Here is a 19,360-nt window from a genome sequence, read left to right on the forward strand (position 1 = left end):
ATGTGAGAAAAAAAATTTCTGTTGTTTATAAGATACACATTATATACTGTATTTTTTTACAACAGCCCAAACAGGCTAAGACAATATATAAAGTATGACTCTATTTATGTAAACAACCAAAAGATGCATTATGTGTGTATATGTTTGTAAACACATACCTGCCCTTTTACTGTACAAGTCCATTACTTAGAATATATTTACGAAACTACGTTTAGACATCCATAAGGATATATGTACAAACATTCTTACCATATCAGTCTGATCAGGCTGCCATAACAAAATACCATAGATTAGTGGCTTAAACAACATAAATTTATTTCTTAGTTTTGGAGGCTGGGTTAAGGTGCCTATTGATTCAGTTCCTGGAAAGGGCTCTCTTCTGCCTTTGTAGATGGCTGCCTTTGTCTTTTCCTCTTCATTTTTAGAGTTTATTTTTATTTTCATTTTTTAAAATGTGTATTTATTTATCTTGAGAGAGAGAAAGAACATGAAGGGGGGAGGGGCAGAGAGAGAGGGAGAGAGAATCCCAAGCAGGCTCCATGTTGTCATCACACAGCCCTGTGCAGGGCTGAAACCCACGAACCTCGAGATCATGACCTGAGCAGAAATCAAGAGTTCGCTGCTTAACTGACTGAGCCCCCCAAGGTGCTCCTGTTCCTCTTCTTATGAGGGCACCAGCGTTATTGAATTGGGGCTCATCTTTATGACCTCACTTAATCCCTGGGAATAGGAATGGGACTATGGAAAGAAGGGCACTTTTACTCTCCCACTTTGAATAGGCCTAAATAATTTTACTGTATTTTAAAAATTGAGCATTCATTGGGGTGCCTGGGTGGCTCAGTCAGTTAACCATCTGACATCGGCTCAGGTCATGATCTCACGGTTCATGAGTTCGAGCCCCACTTCAGGCTCTGTGCTGACAGCTCAGAGCCTGGAGCCTGCTTTGGATTCTGTGTCTCCCCTCTCTGCCCCTCACCTGCTCACGCTCTCTCTCTCTCAAAAATAAATAAACATTAAAAAAAAATTTTTTAAAAGTGAGCATTCATTACATTTGTAAATCTGAAAGAAAATGCTGTATTTTTTTTAACTGCCTGATTCCATGAGATAATACCTAGACTAGGTGCTGAAGATATTTAAAAAACAAATGTATTTCTTTATGTAACACGAGATATAGTGCCCACATGGCTTGGGCTCTGTGCAAAGCTGTGTTTGAATAATCATGGTCCAGAATCCAGAAAGAAATTACAAAGCAGTCCCAACTGATACTGGCATGGGCTCAAAGACTACTAACCTCTCGTCCTCCATCCACTCTCCTATAGTTCCTCTTGAGACTTTCTCATTCTTTCTCATGCCTAAATCTTTTTTTTTTTTTAAGATTTTAAGTAATCTCAAATTCTTAGCTATAGTCTGGTTGCAGATTTTTTTTTACCTCAATACCTGGGATTCATTGTCTTACCGCTTTGAGCAATGAAGAGGTGAACACAAAGTGAGCAGCAGGCAAAAGTTTATTAGAGTGTAAGATGAGAAAGAAAAAATAGTATGAAAGCTCTTTTAACAGAGAGGGGGAAGTGGGGGCATTCTAAAGTGAATGCCAGTGACAATAGGCAAGGGTCTTTGTTTTATAAGGTTTTGGCTGCCCCCCCCCCCCCCCTTCCCTTCCACCTTGTTTCTTCTCATGTCCTACCCTTATTGGCTTGATAGCTCTAGGTGCGGGGCTGTCCATTACTGATTGGCTTGTTTCCATTGTAGGTGGTCTATGGCCATACTGTTCCCTGTGGGTCATTTGTTTTATGGTCTACTTATATTTAGTCAGGTCTTTAGTCAAATTCCTGAAGGGAACCTGAGGGGAAGTAGGTGGTGTCCATTAATTCTTAAGAGGGACCTTATGCCTGAGGGGGTTTGCTGTGGTCTGACACTCCCAGCATTGTTCCAAAATAGGTGTTTTTCTCCACTCAGGGACCTCAGTTCCCAATCTTTCCCTCTCGGCCTACTGAATCCTATCTTTTCCTATCATAGTCCTCCCTGCCTTTTCTCAGTTCTTTACAAATATTTCCTTCTAAGTGTCAAGATTTCCTCTAGCAATTGGTCATACTCTGCGTCTCAAAAGATCCAAGAACCAGACTGGTGAAGATTCTTCTTCAGTTGAGGGTGGGGAACAGCTTGGTGGCATTCACGTATCAGTTACACTGATTTCTCCAAATTTAGAATTATGATACTGTTAATTAATAGTTGATTCACATGTATTATAGTTTATCATCCGAACTAGATTGTATTTGGAGAATAGGGGGTGGGGCACTGCTGTCACTATTTTTATTCCTTCCAGTATTAAATTTTTCAACCTGTTGATGTGAACAAGATAATTAGGGGATTCCTTAAAAAATGCACCAATGCCCAGGGGATGGGGGGGGGGGGGCATCCTCAGTTTGTCCAGGTGTAGCTTGTTTAGAATGCTAATTTTCAGGCTCACTCCCAAAGAATCTTAATTGAGATCTATGTATTTAAGTCATATGGTTTCTTCACAGGTCAGAACATTCTTAGCAACGTTAAAGATTAGGAACTGCACTGCCTCAGAGACTGGACTCACACATAACCCTCCACACTCGTTTAGAGGGCTGTTAACACTGGACTTCGAGCTAGAGAACCCTGCCTTACCACTTCTTCCATTTGGGCACCTTGCTTCATCTCTTCTGTTGTCTTGTCTCCAAAGTGGGGGTAGTCACATCTGCCACACAGGATCTTACGTGGGGGCACACTGTGGATATAAAGCCCTTATAAAATCTTGTGTATCTGGAGCAATCAGGCCCGGTTCCTGCCCAGCTCGTATGGAAGGGGTTCACTCAGTCCCCAAATGCCCCCCAAATGGCCCCCAAATGACAAAGAGTGATTTCAACTTCAGAGATGTTTTCTCAGAAAGGAAAGAACTATAAAAGCGGTTGAGTAAGTCTGGACAGCAACTACATCCTTTCTCCCCAACAAAGAATAATCAGTAATCTACAGCTTCTGGCACCTGAAGCTTAAACTTTGGGGAAACAATGAACTCCGAGCCCAAGCCTTCAGGCAAGTAAAAATCCCGAGGTGGTTATGCCTGTCTGGAAGTCTGCGAGGCACGAAGTGATGGAGAAAGGTGAACCCAGCTGCTCTCTGGGTCACTTGCAACCGGCTCGCTCTCCATACCTAGTACAGCCAAGGGCTGCCGTCGCCATTTTGCAGGGTGGGCAGCGCAGGCTTCTGGCGCTAGGCCGGCCCGCCAGAACCGGGGAGGACGTGGAAGGGTTGGAGGGGGGTAGCGCGCGCTACCAGGAGAAAGCACGCGTGCGCACAGGCGGCGCCGGCGGAGGGGTGGGGCCGGGGTACGAGTGCGCCTGCTCGGTGGGAGCCCGCGAAGTACCTGGAGGAGGTGGGGGGCGAGGTAGAAAGGAGTGGGGTTGAAGAGCGCTTGCGCGGGAAGGCGACCGTCCAGGGAGGGGGGGGCTCCCGAGCACGCGCGTGGAGACGGGACTTGGGAAGCTCTCGCGAGATCTTCACGGTGCTATATATGTGCGCAGGGAGCCCGCGTCCTTTCCCTGGTGTGATTCCGTCCTGCGCGGCTGTTCTGTGGAACAGTAGTCGTTTCTCTCCGTCCGCCTTCTCTCCCACCGAAGTGCGTGCCACCACCTCATGGAAGATTCGATGGACATGGACATGAGCCCCCTGAGGCCCCAGAACTATCTTTTCGGTAAGTGCTGGGGGGTTGGGGCGAGGCCGAGCGGGGCCTGGTGGCTTTGAGGTGGGGGGGCGGGAAACCCACTGAGGCCTGGGCTGGTAGAGAAACCTGGGCTGGTAGAGGGAGGGAAGCGGGCCGCTGGGGCCTTGCAGCCTAAGGGATGGGAGGCCGGGAGGGGAGAACTGAAGCATGAAGCGGTGGAAGGAGGGGCGGCCTGAAGCCTGGGGCGTGAGCGATCCGAGGCCCAGGGCCTGAGGTAACGTAGAACCGGCCTGCCGAGGGGTCGGCTTTGCTTGGAGCACACGGTAGGGCCACGGGCATTATTTTCCCTTGGAGTGTGTGATTCCGTAGGCTTGTGATTCTTGGCTGGGGTCAGTGATGCCGGGTCCCGGCGTCCGGCTGGAGGTTGTGGGGGTCCGTGGTGTGCGGCAGTGGCTGCTTTTCTGGGGGAAAGGATACTTAGAGCCTGGCGTTGGCCTCAGGCCTGAGGAGTCTGGAGCCCTACAGCGGAGATTCAGTCCCGGTGCCTCGGCCGCTTACGGGGGGAGGGGAGGCGCGGCCGGGCGTGAGGAGGCCGCAACCGCTGGGAGCACGTGGTTGCCACGTGGTTGGGGGAAGGAGGGGGGTGTGGGCACTACATCCGGGGCTCCCTGGTGTCTTGTCACTCCGGAGCCTGGGATCCTGGGGCTTAATTGAAACTGTTAGGCGGGAAATGTTGGGTGAAGTGGCGAGTAGAGCCAAGATTCTGGAAGTCTTTGTTCGGTGCTTAACATCTACGATGGCAGATCTCAATTACAGAGCACTTTTCCTATCTCATATTGGTAAATGGAAATTAGCCCACTTTGCAGGTGACGATGCTCGTGCTCAGAACTGAAGTGACTCAATGAAGGTTGTACTTGTAGTTAGAGACTAGATAGATCTAAAGCAAGACCCTTGTCTCTATGCGTTATTTGTAAGTATATGTATGTTTATTCTTTTTTTTGGAGGGAAGCTGGTGGAAACAGCCTTCTGTGCGGCATTGAGCAAACAGCCTTTTTGAGAAGATAGGAGATGTGTGTAGGTTTCAGCCTTTTTGAAAAGATAGGAGATGTGTGTAGGTTTCAGTTTGAGTCCATAAGATCTGATACAATTTTGGAATCTCAACCTCCCTTCCCTCCAGAACTCCAGTACCATAGTAGAAAGCGACCAGCTTTGGTTTTTGAATCTTAAGTGAAATTGATTGTCGTAGCCATATTTTTGTCAGTCAGGCTGTGAAATAGTGCAAATTTGGTTACACATTTTTTTTTTAATATACCATGCTGAGATGTGTTAATTGAGATAACATTTAGGCATTTATGTACCCGTAACTGTTAGATGACAATTAAATGGAATCCTATAATTAAAATGTTATTCTGTCGGTACTTGAAACAACTTGCCTATTGATGGAATGGGAGTAGATAACTCCTACATTAAGTAAGGCTCTTTTGACTAGCTGGGGTTTCTGGTCAGTATACGGTATTAACCCTTTCTATTGGAAATATCCTTATGATATAGCTAATCTTAAACATAATTTGAGCATAATTTAATGCATATCATTTCTGTTAACTTTAAGGATGGGATATTGATCCCTGTGCCAAGTTTTGATCCATGTTTGTAGTTTTTCCCTTGTAAATACAAATTCACGTAGGTGTTTGTGTAACCATTCATTTCTAAATTTGCCACTTGTCCTGTGTAGTTAGGTAGGTAATTTTTTTTTAAACAGTGCGATTTTATCAACCTTGTATATTAGACTTAGTTTCAGATACTGGTTTCAGTTTTTACTAAACTTTTGGGCCTGTTTCTACCTAAGAATGTAATAGTGTAGCTGAAAATGAGATAGTATAGTGGGGAAGTGGAATTTATAAAGCCCTGTATGGATGTTATTTGATATTTATAGACACTTGTGTTTAAGAAACCCAGGAAGAGATACTTCTGCCTTGCCATCTGGTAGCTAGAATAGTGGAAAATCTGTTCACAAATTAACTGGTTTTTTTGGTTACCCTCAGTTAAGTTTCAGAGCTAATTCTTTTTTGTTGTTGCTTTTTTCCCCTTTTCAGGTTGTGAACTAAAGGCTGACAAAGATTATCACTTTAAAGTGGATAATGATGAAAACGAGCACCAGTTATCTTTAAGAACGGTAAGTTAAACTTTTCAAAATAAACTATTTAACCTTTCTTGATTTCAGTCTATTCCTGTTTGTGTGACTTAATAACTTTGCAATAGTATTTTTTATAACTGAGTATTGTATGTATTTGCTTATGTACCTGTGGTGTAAAACTTGGCCTCTTTACCTCTCATTTAGTAATCACGCAAAGTTCTGTCACACTACTGTTAGGCTGCCCATATTTATGTACTTTGCTTCTTTGGCTGCATTGTAAAGCCCTTTAAGGCAGTGATAAATGTTTTTTGTCCTCTATAGTGACTAGCCTGTAGCCTTTTCTGCCTAGTTTGCAGTCAGTGGTCAGTAAACGTTAGGTGATCCATACTGTGGGTAGATGATAACCTATAACAATGCCATCAAATTTTTATGCGTTTCAAATTTGAGTATGAGAAATGATTGGCAAGGCCACATAAAACTTGAGACAACGTTGTGCACAAATTAGTTTTCCATCAGTGTTGATACTGGGTTTATAATTCTCGTTTTTCTTTTTTCCAGACAAATTTTGGGGGGATTTTAAAGTAGAATAACTAAAGTTGAAGTAACTTTTTGTTCACAGGTCAGTTTAGGAGCTGGTGCAAAGGATGAATTGCACATTGTTGAAGCAGAGGCAATGAATTATGAAGGCAGTCCAATTAAAGTCACACTGGCAACTTTGAAAATGTCTGTACAGCCAACGGTAAGGGCACTTACTGCTGGATTTTATGTTAAGGTCTAATTCTGTTGTGTTAAGGTAGGTGCCCTTTAGGTTACTACACCAAGGGCATTGAAGAAGGAATTTTCTTTGGTACTTCTAGTAACAGTGGCTGTGTCTTATGTCACTGTGGGGTTGAATGGTCAACTCTTGAACATAGTGGTTTGCTACCTGTTAGAGGTGAGAAACAGGTTCACTGGTTTGTTCATTTGGTTTATGAGTTTGCCTATATACATTTTTGTAAGTCTGTTATGAACAGGTATTTATACCAAATACTTTTGTTTTCACAGTATTTAGTGATTTTTAAAAGTTTTTCCTTTTCAGGTTTCCCTTGGGGGCTTTGAAATAACACCACCGGTGGTCTTACGGTTGAAATGCGGTTCAGGGCCTGTGCATATTAGTGGACAGCACTTAGTAGGTATGTTATGTATTGTGCTGTTTATTCTCTCTTAATGCAGTTAACTTTGTTCCCAATTTGGACTTTGTAAAGCATGCTTAGTTTTAGTACTGCTGTCTTTATTAATAGGTTGAAGTGGAAATAGAGTAACTTAAACTGGAAAAGCCTGTTTTTTTGTTGTTGTTTTTGTTTTTCATTTAAAGCCTAGTAGAGTGCTGGCCTTCAAAGTTGCTTTTTAAAAAAAATTTTGGTTCCCTATTTGCTGTTTTCATAGTTCTTTTTTAATGTTCATTTAAAATTTTTAAATGCTCCTTACTGTATGTTGTGCTCTTTTTTCTGAGTTCTTGCTTGTTGGTTGAGTTTTATTCGTAGCTAATAAATAATTTTTTATTTTAGCTGTGGAGGAAGATGCAGAGTCAGAAGATGAAGAGGAAGAGGATGTGAAACTCCTTAGTATATCTGGAAAGCGTTCTGCCCCTGGAAGTGGTAGCAAGGTTCCACAGGTATAGGTGTAAAGATCTCTCTTATTTTGGCCTTTGGTTTGGTGATTAAGATCAGCACTTGTATATGAGTATGTGTGTATATATTTACATATATATATATATTTTTTTTTTTTTTTAAGAAAAAAGTAAAACTTGCTGCCGATGAAGATGATGATGAAGATGACGATGATGACGATGATGATGAAGAGTAAGTGTGTTCTAGAAACTTGATGTAGCTGTATGGAGAGTAGTTTATGAAAGTTATTTACCACAGTCCTCCATGAAATTAAGTAAGAGTTTAATTAAAGAAAGGGTAAATGATCAGTGGTTGTCACTGCATTACATTAGCTGAGTTGAAGGATACTATTGGGATTAAGAACCTTTAAAATGCAGTGTGGGAGTGCTTCTGTCAGTTAAATGTTCTTCTTCCAGCTCAGGTCTTGATCTCACGGTTGGTTCGAGCCCTGTGTCAGGCCCTGTGCTGACAGCTCAGAGCCTGGAGGCTGCTTCAGATTGTGTCTCCCCCTCTCTGCCCCTCCCCTGCTGTTGGCTCTTTTTCTCAGAAACATTAACAAAAAGTTAAAAAAGAAAAGTTGCAGTGTGTTGCAAATTTTCAAGAGTATGCAGCATTTCCCAAACGTGTCCGACTAGATAACTTTTTTTTCTGAGGAAGATTTAGTGAACATGTGATTAGGTGTGTCTTCCACTGAACAGTTTATGATGAATGGTTTGGGTGAAAAGAGAATCTGAATAGCTCCAACAACATTTGTTTTGTGGGTTGTTACTTAACGTAACGAATTCCCTCCCCCCACCCCCCCAAAGGATTTTGGCCCTTGGTTCTCTGATTGTTACTGATAAAATTTTTGTAAAAGAGATTAAGATTTTCTTGGAAAGGATTTGATAGGTTTATTAAATTTGGTTAGGCTAAGTAAACAGTTACATGCCCACTAAAGAATAAAATGGTATTTATAATTGGTCTTTCCTATTTCCAGTAATGTCAGTAATTTGTAATAAGTTGAACTTTTAATTGACAGCTTTGTTTCTGAGTTCCCAGGTTGGTCCATATATATTTATTGAAAACATAATTCGAATAGAACATAGGAAAGACTGATCAAACATGGACTAGTTAATGATCATATCTGGGAGTTAGGTTTTCAGTAACCTCAAGTAGCCAACCTGGTAGTTCTTTAAAAAGCCCTTTGGGCAGGACAGTGAAGGCAGAAAGTAGGAAAAGTGAGTTGAATGCTTAACAAAATTCAAAATTACTTGCATATCAAATTTAAAACAATATAGTTGGTACTTTATTGTTAACTGCTTTTGAGTATAGTTATCAGTAAGAATTAAAGTGATACACTCCAAGAGAAATAGGGGAAATGGGCTTAAAACAAATGAGAAATATGGATGGTGTATATGGATGGTGTATGGTGCTTAGTTATATTTGAGTTTATTTAGTCCTTGATTTCAGGTTACCTTTGTCTAGGTATACTGTCTATGCACAGTAGCATATTCACTGAGGAGAAAATCTCTTCTAGGAAGAAAGGCTTTTGAGTAGGGACCTGATTGTTACCTTCAATCTGCTTGGGTTTTGAAGGATTTCCTGTCTTTAAAATGGGGATTTTTCCTGATACAACCACAACATAGAGTAGTCTCTGTTCTTCCATGTTCCAAGTTGCCTTTAGGTTTGGTAGTGTGGGAAGAATGAAGTGTGTGTGTATCTGTTAAGGCCCAAGTTAGTTTTCATGGAAGGGAAGAAGGGGTAAAGGGGTGGGTAGTCAGATAACGTATAGGGTAGAGATGGTTAAATAAAACCGCTTATGACAGTGGTTTTATAGAAATCATTGTCATTCTTGTTTCTAGTGTGGGGAGGCACATAAAGGGATTGGGTTCTAAGCCAAAATTGACAGAATCACTGTTTAAAATAAAGGACTGTATCTGTGGCTTTGTATGTATTACATGATACTTGACCATTTTAACCCAATTCTGAAAAGATGGGTGTTTCCTTTGGTTGCACATAGATGAAGTTGCTCCTGTTTTAAATTTAGAGATTACGTAGTAAGGAAGAGAAGGAAAGGAAACTTTAAAAAAATTTTTTTTGAATGTTTATTATTTTTGAAGGAAAGAGAGAGCGTGAGCAGGGGAGGAGCAGAGAGAAAGGGAGACACAGGATCCAAAGCAGGTTCCAGGCTCTGAGCTGTCAGCACAGAGCCTGACGGGGCTCGAACTCACGAACCGTGAGATCATGACCTGAGCCGAAGTCAGACGCTTAACCAACTGAGCCACCCAGGTGCCTTGAAGAATAACTTTTTGACTAGTTATGTCGTCCAAAATCATTCTATAATCACTTCCTTCACCTGGCTCTACTCAACCACTGTTTCTCATCTTTAATAGAATTGGTTATTTTGCATATTTAATGTAAATGGAATCATACAATACGTGATTTATGACGGTTTTAAAAGAACCATTTACATTGGGGCACCTCGGTGACTCGGTTAAGTATCCAACTCTTGATTTTGGCTCAGGTCATAGTCTCATGGTTTGTGGGATCACGCCCTACTTGGGATTCTTTCTCTCTGCCCCTCTCCTGCTTGCATGTGCATGGTGTCTCTCAAAAAGAAATACACAACTTAAAAAAATTATTTATGTTGAAGCATTCCTAGTACAGTAAAACCTTGGTTTGCAGGCATAATTTATTCCAGAAACATGTTTGCAACCCACAGCACTCATAGATCAGTGAATTTCCTCATAAGAAATAGTGGAAACTCAGATGATTCGTCCCACAATGCAAAAATATTCATATGAAAATGATTATAATACTGGATTATAATACAAAATAATAAAGAAAATACAAAACATAAAGAGAATTTAACCTGCACTTGGAAAACCTTCATAGCTGGTGTGAGGGAGACGAGAGGAGGGTTATTTTATTGTGTAGGATGACTTTCACTACCAGTAATGGCATCACTGCTATCTATTGGCTCAGTGGAATCTTTTTTACAGTACAGTATTAATAAACTTGTCATCTATTGTATTTAGTGTAACTGGCAATAAAGCAGCAGAGGAAAGGGTCTGTATCTGCCGGCAGCCTGACCTAGAATGAAGCAAAGGAGCAAAGGATTGTCCATAGGCGCTTTGAAGTGACAAAAAATAGCCTAGTGCCAGTTGTGGGCACCTTCCAACATTTTGAAAAATCACTGATTTCTACCAAACACTGTGACCTGAGACCAATCATCGAGCATAGGAGACAATCACCCCCAATCCTACAGAGCGAACCATTGGTTTAGTTGTGAGATACGATGTTTGGTGTCACGTACTATTCTTAACTACAGACATCACTGGTTTATCAAGTTAATTTATTATAGACCTGTTTGCTCGTCTTGTGGAACGCTCACAGAACAAGTTATTCACAATCCAAGGTTTGTGTCTTGATTTTTTTCTAGATTATTGAGTTAAAAGAGGGTTTTTTTTTGTTTATTTCTGAGAGAGCGTGGGCATGCTGGGGAGGGGCAGAGAGGGAGAGAGAACACATCTCAGGCAGGTTCCCAGCTGTCAGCACAGAGTCCCATGTGGGGCTGAAACTCACAGAACTGTGGGATCATGATCTGAGCTGAACTGACTGAGCCACCTAGGTATCCTTTTAATGTTAGTTTTCTTTTAATGTTTTGGGACAAGTCCCTTATCAGATACATACAATTCGTAAATATTTTCTTCCATTCTTTGGGTTGTCTTTCCACTCTTCAGTGGTATCCTTTGCACAAAAATTTTTTTCTTTTTCTTTTTTTTTTTTTTTTTTTGAAGCATAGTTGACAACACAGTGTTATATTAGCTTACATTTTTTTTTAAGGTTTTATGAAGTCCAGTTTGTTAGCTTGTGCTTTTGGTGTCAAACCTAAAAATTTAGACCCTTGGTCCATTTTGAATCACTTTTTGTACATGGTGAGGTAGAGGACTAACTTAAATTCTGCATGTGGATTTCTAGTTGTCCCAGCACTATTTATTAGCCTTTCAACTCTTGAATTTTATTGGTATAGGTCTATCCTTCTGCTAAAACAATTGTCCTGGTTTGTAGTTCTTGTGGGTTTCTTTTGAAAATACTGAATCCTAACTTTGTTCTTTTTCAAGTTTGTTGTTGGCTGCTCTCGGTTCCTTGAATTTTGATGCAAATTTTAGGATCAATTTCTATAGAGAAGCCAGCAGGGACTCAAGGATTTCGATGAACCTGTAGATTAATAGAGTTGCCACCTCAGTAAAATATTTCTACTGATCTGTGAACATTACATGTGTTTATTTTAATTTCTTTAAACTATAATCTCCACTTTGTAAAATTTTTATGCCTTTTAATTGTAAAAACATAATTCTCATTTTAACCATTTTTTTTTTTTAAAGTGTACAGTTCAGGAATGTTACCATATTCACATTGTTTGACAGGTCTCAAACTCTTGTAGTAATACTGAAAATCTCATGAAATGAAAACAACTCATTTCTATCTTCAGCCCCTGGCAACCACCATTCTACTTTCGGTTCTATAAAGAGTATAAAGATTACTTTTGGTGTGTTATATTAAGTGGGATTGTACAGTATGTTTCTTTTTGTGACTGTCTTATTTCAGTTAATGTCCTCAAGATTTATTCATCTTCAGCATGTGACAGGAATTCATTAAAATAGCATATTCCAAGAATGTAAATTGTGATAACTGTCAAAAAACCTCAAATATTCCATTAAATATATAGAACATTTTTAAAATCTATTTGATTGTTAATGGACATGTGAGTTGCTTCTACCTCTTGGAAATTGTGAATAATGCTATAATGATGATGAATGGACAAATATCTCTTAAGATCCTGCTTTCAGTTCTTTTTGTCGAAAGTTCAAAATTTCTTAATACCTTGATTTGATTGTCTAAACTTGTTGATTCATTGGCTCTTCTATGAAATTGGTTCATAGCCAGTTTCTACATAGGCTTTTTGGTTTATGAGTGTGTTGAATCAGTAATAATGACTCATTTCATTTGTAGTGATGATGATGATGATTTTGATGATGAGGAAGCTGAAGAAAAGGCTCCAGTAAAGAAAGTAAGTAGGATACAATGGTACAGGGTTGCCAGAAGTTGCTAGTAACAAATGATGATAGATAAATTTTTGTACTCTTCACTTGTAGTTAATGAAAGCTGGCTTGGGAGGAGTTAATGATCTAATACTTTAAAAATTAGCCCTGAGTTGGGGTAGTCTTAAGATTTCCTAGTAGTGGACAGTGATCTACTTTTTTACCCATGTGGCCTTCTCCCACTTTAAAACTTTGGTCAGAATTTTTTTTTTTTTTTTTTTTTTTGGTTTTAGCAAACTACTACTTTTATATGGTTTGGGGCAGTTACGTAGGAGGGCATTGATTAAGATTAATTTATAATTGCAGTCTATACGAGATACTCCAGCCAAAAATGCACAAAAATCTAACCAGAATGGAAAAGACTCAAAACCATCAACACCAAGATCAAAAGTAAGTGGCATCATATACCTAAACACAGCCTTTGTTGAGGTAGTTAGGAAAGTTAAAAGTTCTGTGGAAGAAGGTAGTCTGAAATTTGATAGTGCTTGGAGAACACCTGTAATTGATGTCTTACAGCACTAAAATATGCTTGTTGGTAATCATTGTCCTATATGTATCATTCCTGGCATTCTAGTGGAAGAGAAAGCCAGCACAAAGATTTTATTGTGTTAGAGTTGTCTCCTGTAAGGAATCTTGTTTGTTGAAAGATATTATTTATGGCATACCAGAGTTTCTCAACCCTGGCTGCATGTTAGAACCTAATAGCAGCTTAAAGTAACCACAATACCTGGTCTTGGAGGTTACTATTTAAAAGCTATGGGAATGGGTATCAGGCATCTAGCTGCATTGACTTGCTTAATTCTTGGAGCCTTATGCTTTCAATTTTGATGGTATCCTTTTTAAATGTGAACTAATCTGATGTGAAATATAAAAGCAAACTCAAACTATTCTATTTTTTAAGGAATGATTTTAAGAATATAATTGTTCAGTCATGAATTAATTTATGATACCTGAATTCTGGTTGTATACATTTTACAAGGAAGGATTGTAAATAATGCTTTTCTTGAGAAAATCCATGTATGTAGGATGGGTTTTAACAGTATATGTAAGTGTATACACTTACAACCTTTCGAAATTCAACTTGTTTTTCAGGGTCAAGAATCTTTCAAAAAACAGGAAAAGACTCCCAAAACACCGAAAGGACCTAGTTCTGTAGAAGACATTAAAGCAAAAATGCAAGCAAGTATAGAAAAAGTGAGTAAAATGATCTTTCCTGAAGAAACTTGATAAAGGTATATTTCCCCCTCTCTTAAACACCATTGTGAAGGCTTGGAACAAGATTGTTCCTTATTGTTTTTCCTTGATGTATCTGTCCCTTATGTGCTCTTGGTTTTCAGAAGTGTATTACTTATTATTTACATTCATTTCTAGTCTCAGTGATTTTTTTTTTTTTTTTTTTTTTTGCGTATTTGAAGTTACATGTATATTCTTTCATAAAAGAAATACAAGTAAGTTGATTTTAAGATTTGTCTCTGACTTCGGATGTTAAAAATTCAATGAGAACATTTTCCTTTCTTTTCGTAAGATGCTACAGAACCAGCAGAGGGCGTATGAGTCTTAAAAAATTGCAAGCTGCTGGTTGCTTGGTATAGTTAAAAAAAAACCTCCTAATTTGAGTCCTTTTATTTGCCTTTTACACCAAGGTATTACCAGTCAATATATGTGGATCTTTGACCAATACGCTTATATTTAGTTGCCTTTTGTCTTAAATAGTGGAAACAGAAGAAATTTGCTCTCATCCTGCTGCTTACTTGACCGGAGAACTAAACTTCTTAAACTAGTGAATTTGGACTTGTAGAAAATGGAATGGAATGATCAGTTTAAATGTATTCAAACATTTGAGAAAAGCTAGAATTCTGAGAGTTACATAATATTAGACCCCAGTTTTTGAGAATAAACACGGGATGGTGAGGAAAAGTTGCTCCTTTGCCCATGTTTTTCCTGTGTTTTCTAGGTTCTACCTGGCTTCAGTAGATTTCCTCGTGCAGTGAAGAGTCAGTTGGAAGAATAACATTTAGAACCAGAATGTATTATGTATTGTTTTTGCTTTAGTAATACTGTAAACTTTTCTAGTCTTCTGGTGTCATTGCTTTATATTTATCCCTTTCACACAGTGCTAAAATGACCTCTTTAGATAACCCTCCCCCACCATTTTAATATGGACCTATCTCCTTGGTTTAATTACAGGCGAATTGAACAGTCCTGGGCACTACTGGTAAATTAAGCCCCAAGCTGGGGAGAGAGGAAAAGGAGAGAGAAATGTAGTCCATACTGAGTGTCATCAACAATCCAGACTGAAGTCTTCTATTTTAATCTCAAATCTCCTTTCCTGATTTGCCACCCACCCACGCCCCCTTCCAGGCTGGAAGCAATCTCATTCTTAGTCTCCTAAAGCACTTTCTTTTGGCTGCTGTGATTTCAGTGAACATTATACCTTCTATGATTTGTGCATTTGCCTCACCTCTTTGACCATGTTTTAATCACCTTTGTTTGTATCTCCTTAGCTGCTCAATAAATATTTGAATGAATCAAATAAGAATGTATGTGGCAAATAATTTGAAAATGGAAATGACAGGTTTATTTTCTAGGTTATAGAGGCAATTTAAGAATCCCATACCATATTTCTGATCACTTATTTTGTGCTATGATTCCTTTGGCATTCTGAAACCTTGGTCTTTTTAAAATGCATAGATGTTTCAGGTTACAAGAAAAAGTAAAATTTAGTTACCAAAATAAGGAACAAAGACGATATACTTAGTATGTTAAATAAGATAATTCAAAAGTAGAAATGACTGTAAACCCCAAGATATTTGCAGTAATTGCAGTGTTTGAAAATATTTGATGAAATATTTTGAAAATAACTTGGTGTTAGTACTGTTGTGATTCATCCCCTATGTCTATAACTGAAGGAGGTGCCAAGTTTTAGAGATCAGTGAAATGTAGGACTAATTTTTGTCCCGTTTGGACTTCATATACCTCTTGAACTGACTTCCAGGTTAGCGTTGTGCTGGACTTAGGTTCTTAGTATGTATTAAGTGATGTTCAGTTTTGATCTCTTTGCGGTACTCAAGGGGTATACATTTGCTTTACATTTGGTTTGGGGTAGTATATAATAGAGTAGGCAGTCAAGCTGACATATTTGAGTGCCTGAGAATCTGTTGTAGCTCATATTTTATATTTTTAGGGTGGTTGGAGAGAATTTGAAATTTTGACAAACCTATCAATATAGGAGTACTATGAAAGACTCAGGTTCTCAATATTGTTGCCTAATAGGTCTTTCTGGGCCTAAAAACTCAGTATTAAAATGAAAGAGTTGAAGGGGCAAGGAACCAATGGTCCATGTAAGAGTATGCAAATCTGTGAGGAATTTCATAATATCTCAAAAACAGTGTTCCTATACTTAAACGCAATAATGCTTTTGTCTCCTAGGGTGGTTCTCTTCCCAAAGTGGAAGCCAAGTTCATCAATTATGTGAAGAATTGCTTCCGGATGACTGACCAAGAGGTAACTGAATTTTCAGGAGACCTGACCAAATCCAAATTTTTTATTGTGATTTATTTATGATTATTTTCTTTAAGTGTTGGCTTCTTTTAAAAGGTTCCTAACCACAGACTATTACACTTCAGATTAAGTACATGGAAACTCTTAAGAATTTAGTTGGCAGAGATTGAGAAGATAACTTCTTAGTACATTTTTCTCAGTTTTTATATAGTTGGTAAATTATCTCTTCGTTACTGAGCGCAGTTTTACTCTGTTGGCTAAAGAAATGTGCTGTGGTTTCCTTGCTCCATTTGACTATTTGAGGTAGTCTGGTCTTTTGCTTTATTGTGTGCTTGGGAAACACATTTTGCTGAAATCGACCTAATGTGTAAAATCAGGAAGCAAGAAGTCAAATTAGTTAATACTCAATGTAGTAGCTTGAATCAGCTGTTAATTTGTGTTATATATTATTTTGTTAGTAGAAATTGATGCATTTATTTTTATTGTCTTATGGTTGCTGACTCAAATGTAAGGAAAATGTAAAAACAGGTAAGGGTGCTAGGTATCTTGTATATACAGAACATATGCTGTGTTAAATGGTTTTTGTCAGGAATCAATCCCTAAGCCTCCTGTGTCCAACTTTTTTCAGTAAATGAAATTTGTCCTTTTGAGGTAATTTTCTGCAGCAGTAGGTAGCACTTAAATCATTTACATGGCAGCACTATTTTTCTCCAATTTGAAATCCTTTCAATGTTTCAACACTGTTTACTAATACTTTGGAAGTTAGCCTTGATTGATATGGCTGTGAGATGAAATTCAAGTTTTTACTCTTTTGGTTGCTATTCTGTTTATATGTACTTGAACCCCAAAATGCAAGTGAATTCTGTGAGTTTTCTGAATACTGGACATTTGTTAAAAGTCTGTGAAACTGCAGTATACAATTGTCCAGTATTGCAAATAGTGGAAAGATGCATGCACTAACAAGGAAGCCTAAGACGTGATTTCTCCCGCCAGTACCAAAGAAAGTGGTGAAATAAAGTGTGTGATTAAGAAAAATTCAGAGAAGATAAAATAATAACCAAAGTTGTAAAGGCCTTCCACAAATGGTATAGTATCAGTCTTGTAGCTAAAGTAACTGAATTCACTGTTACCAGAAGTATTTTCTGACTCTAAAACTGGAAGCATACTGGGCAGGTGCCTGGGTGGCTCAGCCTCTGTTTGAGCATCGGACTCTTGATTTTTGGCTTAGGTCATGATCCAGGGTTGTTGGATAGAGCCCCATGTGGACCTGAGTGTGGAGCCTGCCCCGGATTCATTCATTCTTTCTCTGCCCCTTTCCCCTCATACACATGTGCTCTCTTCTCTTTCTAAAACTAAAATAAAAAACAAAACTGGAAGCATATTTTGAAGTGCCAGGATGAAATTTCTACAGTATTAAAAAGTAGTTTCATTTATTATTGTAGAGATTATCAAAGCTTAAATGCTTCACGTTTTTATGGCGTGCCTACATATACAAGTAATCACAATGTATAAAATATTGCCATTGCTTGTATAGTTTTCCTTGTGAAAAAGTTGCTTATGAGGATTTGGCTAGTAAAATCCCTTCCAGATGGGACTTGAGAAATACTAGTAAGTCTTTGTGTAAGCTCTTGAATTAAGAGCTAATGAAAACAACTGTAGTTTTTGTGGAGAAACCACAGATCAAAGTTTGGTAAATGTTTATTTAAAGGTATTGTTTACTCAAAACTGATTCTACAAAATTCTGAGTGACCAGGAAGATTTTATGAGACTCTCAACATTTGATAATCATTTCCCTTGCATTTGAAACCCAGTGGCTGTTGAAAAACAGTATCCTATTTATTTGAAGCACTAAAATCATATTTTGGGAGAAGAGGCTCTAAATGTTCTTAGTGACATTTTTTAAACAGTACATCAAATAAAGGTTACTTTCTTAGTTTTAAATGACTGTTTAGCAGGATTATGTAAATTCAGAGATAGTCAAAGAACTCACTGACCTGTATTTTATTGTTTTAAAGGAATTTGTTGAATCCTGTAAAGAATTGACAAACATGAAGACTATTTTTTATCTCTTTACTTTTTAAAAGGTTTTATTTTGGAGTAATCTCTCTACCCAATGTAGGGTTTGAACCCACAACCTTGAGATTGAGTCACATGCTACACTGACTGAGCCAGCCAGGCACCCCAGGACTTAACATTATTTATGGATAGGAAACGAAATGCGAACTTGAAGTGTATAACAACTACACTTAATCATGACTCATTTGAAGAATAATTCTTTCGCATGGATGTTCATACTAGTATGAGAACAAGTATAGATTTCATGTATTGAAGTAAGGCATAGAAGTGGAGGGATGCTTTTTTTTTTGTCAGTAGACAACATTTAAATCCTTAAATTTAAGGAATGGAAAAGCAGGTGATGCCTTAGAATAGAAGACGGGTGTTTTAAGTGCTTTAACACATCAGATAAGAACAAGGGCTGAGTAGTTAATCTAGTGTATTTCAAGTACACATAATATTTTTGTATGTGTTCTACAGGCTTAGAACTAAGTATATGTAACTGTGTTAACAGAAATTTTATTTAACTGCATTTTCTGTATTTTTATGTGCTAAGTCTGGCAGCCCTGAGCAGAGGACATAGGCAACATTGGCCAAACTGGCCTCTCTGCTCTTTCATTTCATTTATGTAAGCTGTTAAATGCATACTAGTACCATTGATTTCATTTACAAAGATTCACATGACTTTATGTCTTTTTTGAAGTATTTGAAAGTAAATTATGTCTGAGTATAAATTCCCTTGCAATCAGTTCTTAATTATCTAGAGTTGAACCTTTTTGGTGGTAGGATGAAAAATAATAGGTATGTTGAACTGTACAAAGAAACATGGTTTAATTTATTGGTGTCTGTGAAGTGTTGTGGTTCTTTTAACCACATTTCTTTTTTTGTTTTCCAGGCTATTCAAGATCTCTGGCAGTGGAGGAAGTCTCTTTAAGAAAATAGTTTAAACAGTTTGTTAAAATTTTCCGTCTTATTTCATTTCTGTAACAGTTGATATCTGGCTGTCCTTTTTATAATGCAGAGTGAGAACTTTCCCTACCGTGTCTGATAAATGTTGTCCAGGTTCCATTGCCAAGAATGTGTTGTCCAAAATGCCTGTTTAGTTTTTAAAGATGGAGCTCCACCCTTTGCTTGGTTTTAAGTATGTATGGAATGTTATGATAGGACATAGTAGTAGTGGTGGTCAGACAAATGGAAATGGTGGGGAGACAAAAATATACATGTGAAATAAACTCAGTATTTTAATAAAGTA

General features: G+C 38.5%; 1 protein-coding gene and 1 long non-coding RNA gene across 3 annotated transcripts in view; one reads left to right on the top strand and one right to left on the bottom strand.

Annotated features, from left to right (window-relative positions):
- The window catches only part of LOC132680998 (uncharacterized), a 29,743-nt gene extending 26,346 nt beyond the window's left edge, over positions 1 to 3,397 (bottom strand). Inside the window, exons 1-2 of the long non-coding RNA XR_009610800.3 lie at positions 3,175 to 3,397; positions 2,653 to 2,752 (exon numbers count right to left, since the gene is read on the bottom strand). This is a non-coding gene — a long non-coding RNA (uncharacterized LOC132680998). The remainder of the gene's footprint in view (positions 1 to 2,652; positions 2,753 to 3,174) is intronic.
- Positions 3,398 to 3,545: 148 nt separating this feature from the next.
- On the top strand, positions 3,546 to 19,360 carry NPM1 (nucleophosmin 1). Of its 2 annotated transcripts, XM_060635021.2 has the most exons (11): positions 3,546 to 3,715; positions 5,779 to 5,858; positions 6,439 to 6,558; positions 6,898 to 6,991; positions 7,367 to 7,473; positions 7,593 to 7,660; positions 12,464 to 12,521; positions 12,859 to 12,942; positions 13,645 to 13,746; positions 15,982 to 16,056; positions 19,004 to 19,360. In XM_060635021.2, exons 1-11 carry the CDS (start codon positions 3,658 to 3,660, stop codon positions 19,040 to 19,042), a joined length of 885 nt encoding a protein of 294 aa, XP_060491004.1. In that variant the 5' UTR covers positions 3,546 to 3,657; the 3' UTR covers positions 19,043 to 19,360. The 2 variants fall into 2 exon arrangements, with proteins under 2 accessions (XP_060491004.1, XP_060491005.1); XM_060635022.2 differs by lacking the exons at positions 15,982 to 16,056; positions 19,004 to 19,360 and adding an exon at positions 14,740 to 14,797.

The sequence above is a fragment of the Panthera onca genome, chromosome A1 (assembly GCF_046562875.1).
Source record: "Panthera onca isolate mPanOnc1 chromosome A1, mPanOnc1 haplotype 2, whole genome shotgun sequence".
NCBI lineage: Eukaryota > Metazoa > Chordata > Mammalia > Carnivora > Felidae > Panthera > Panthera onca.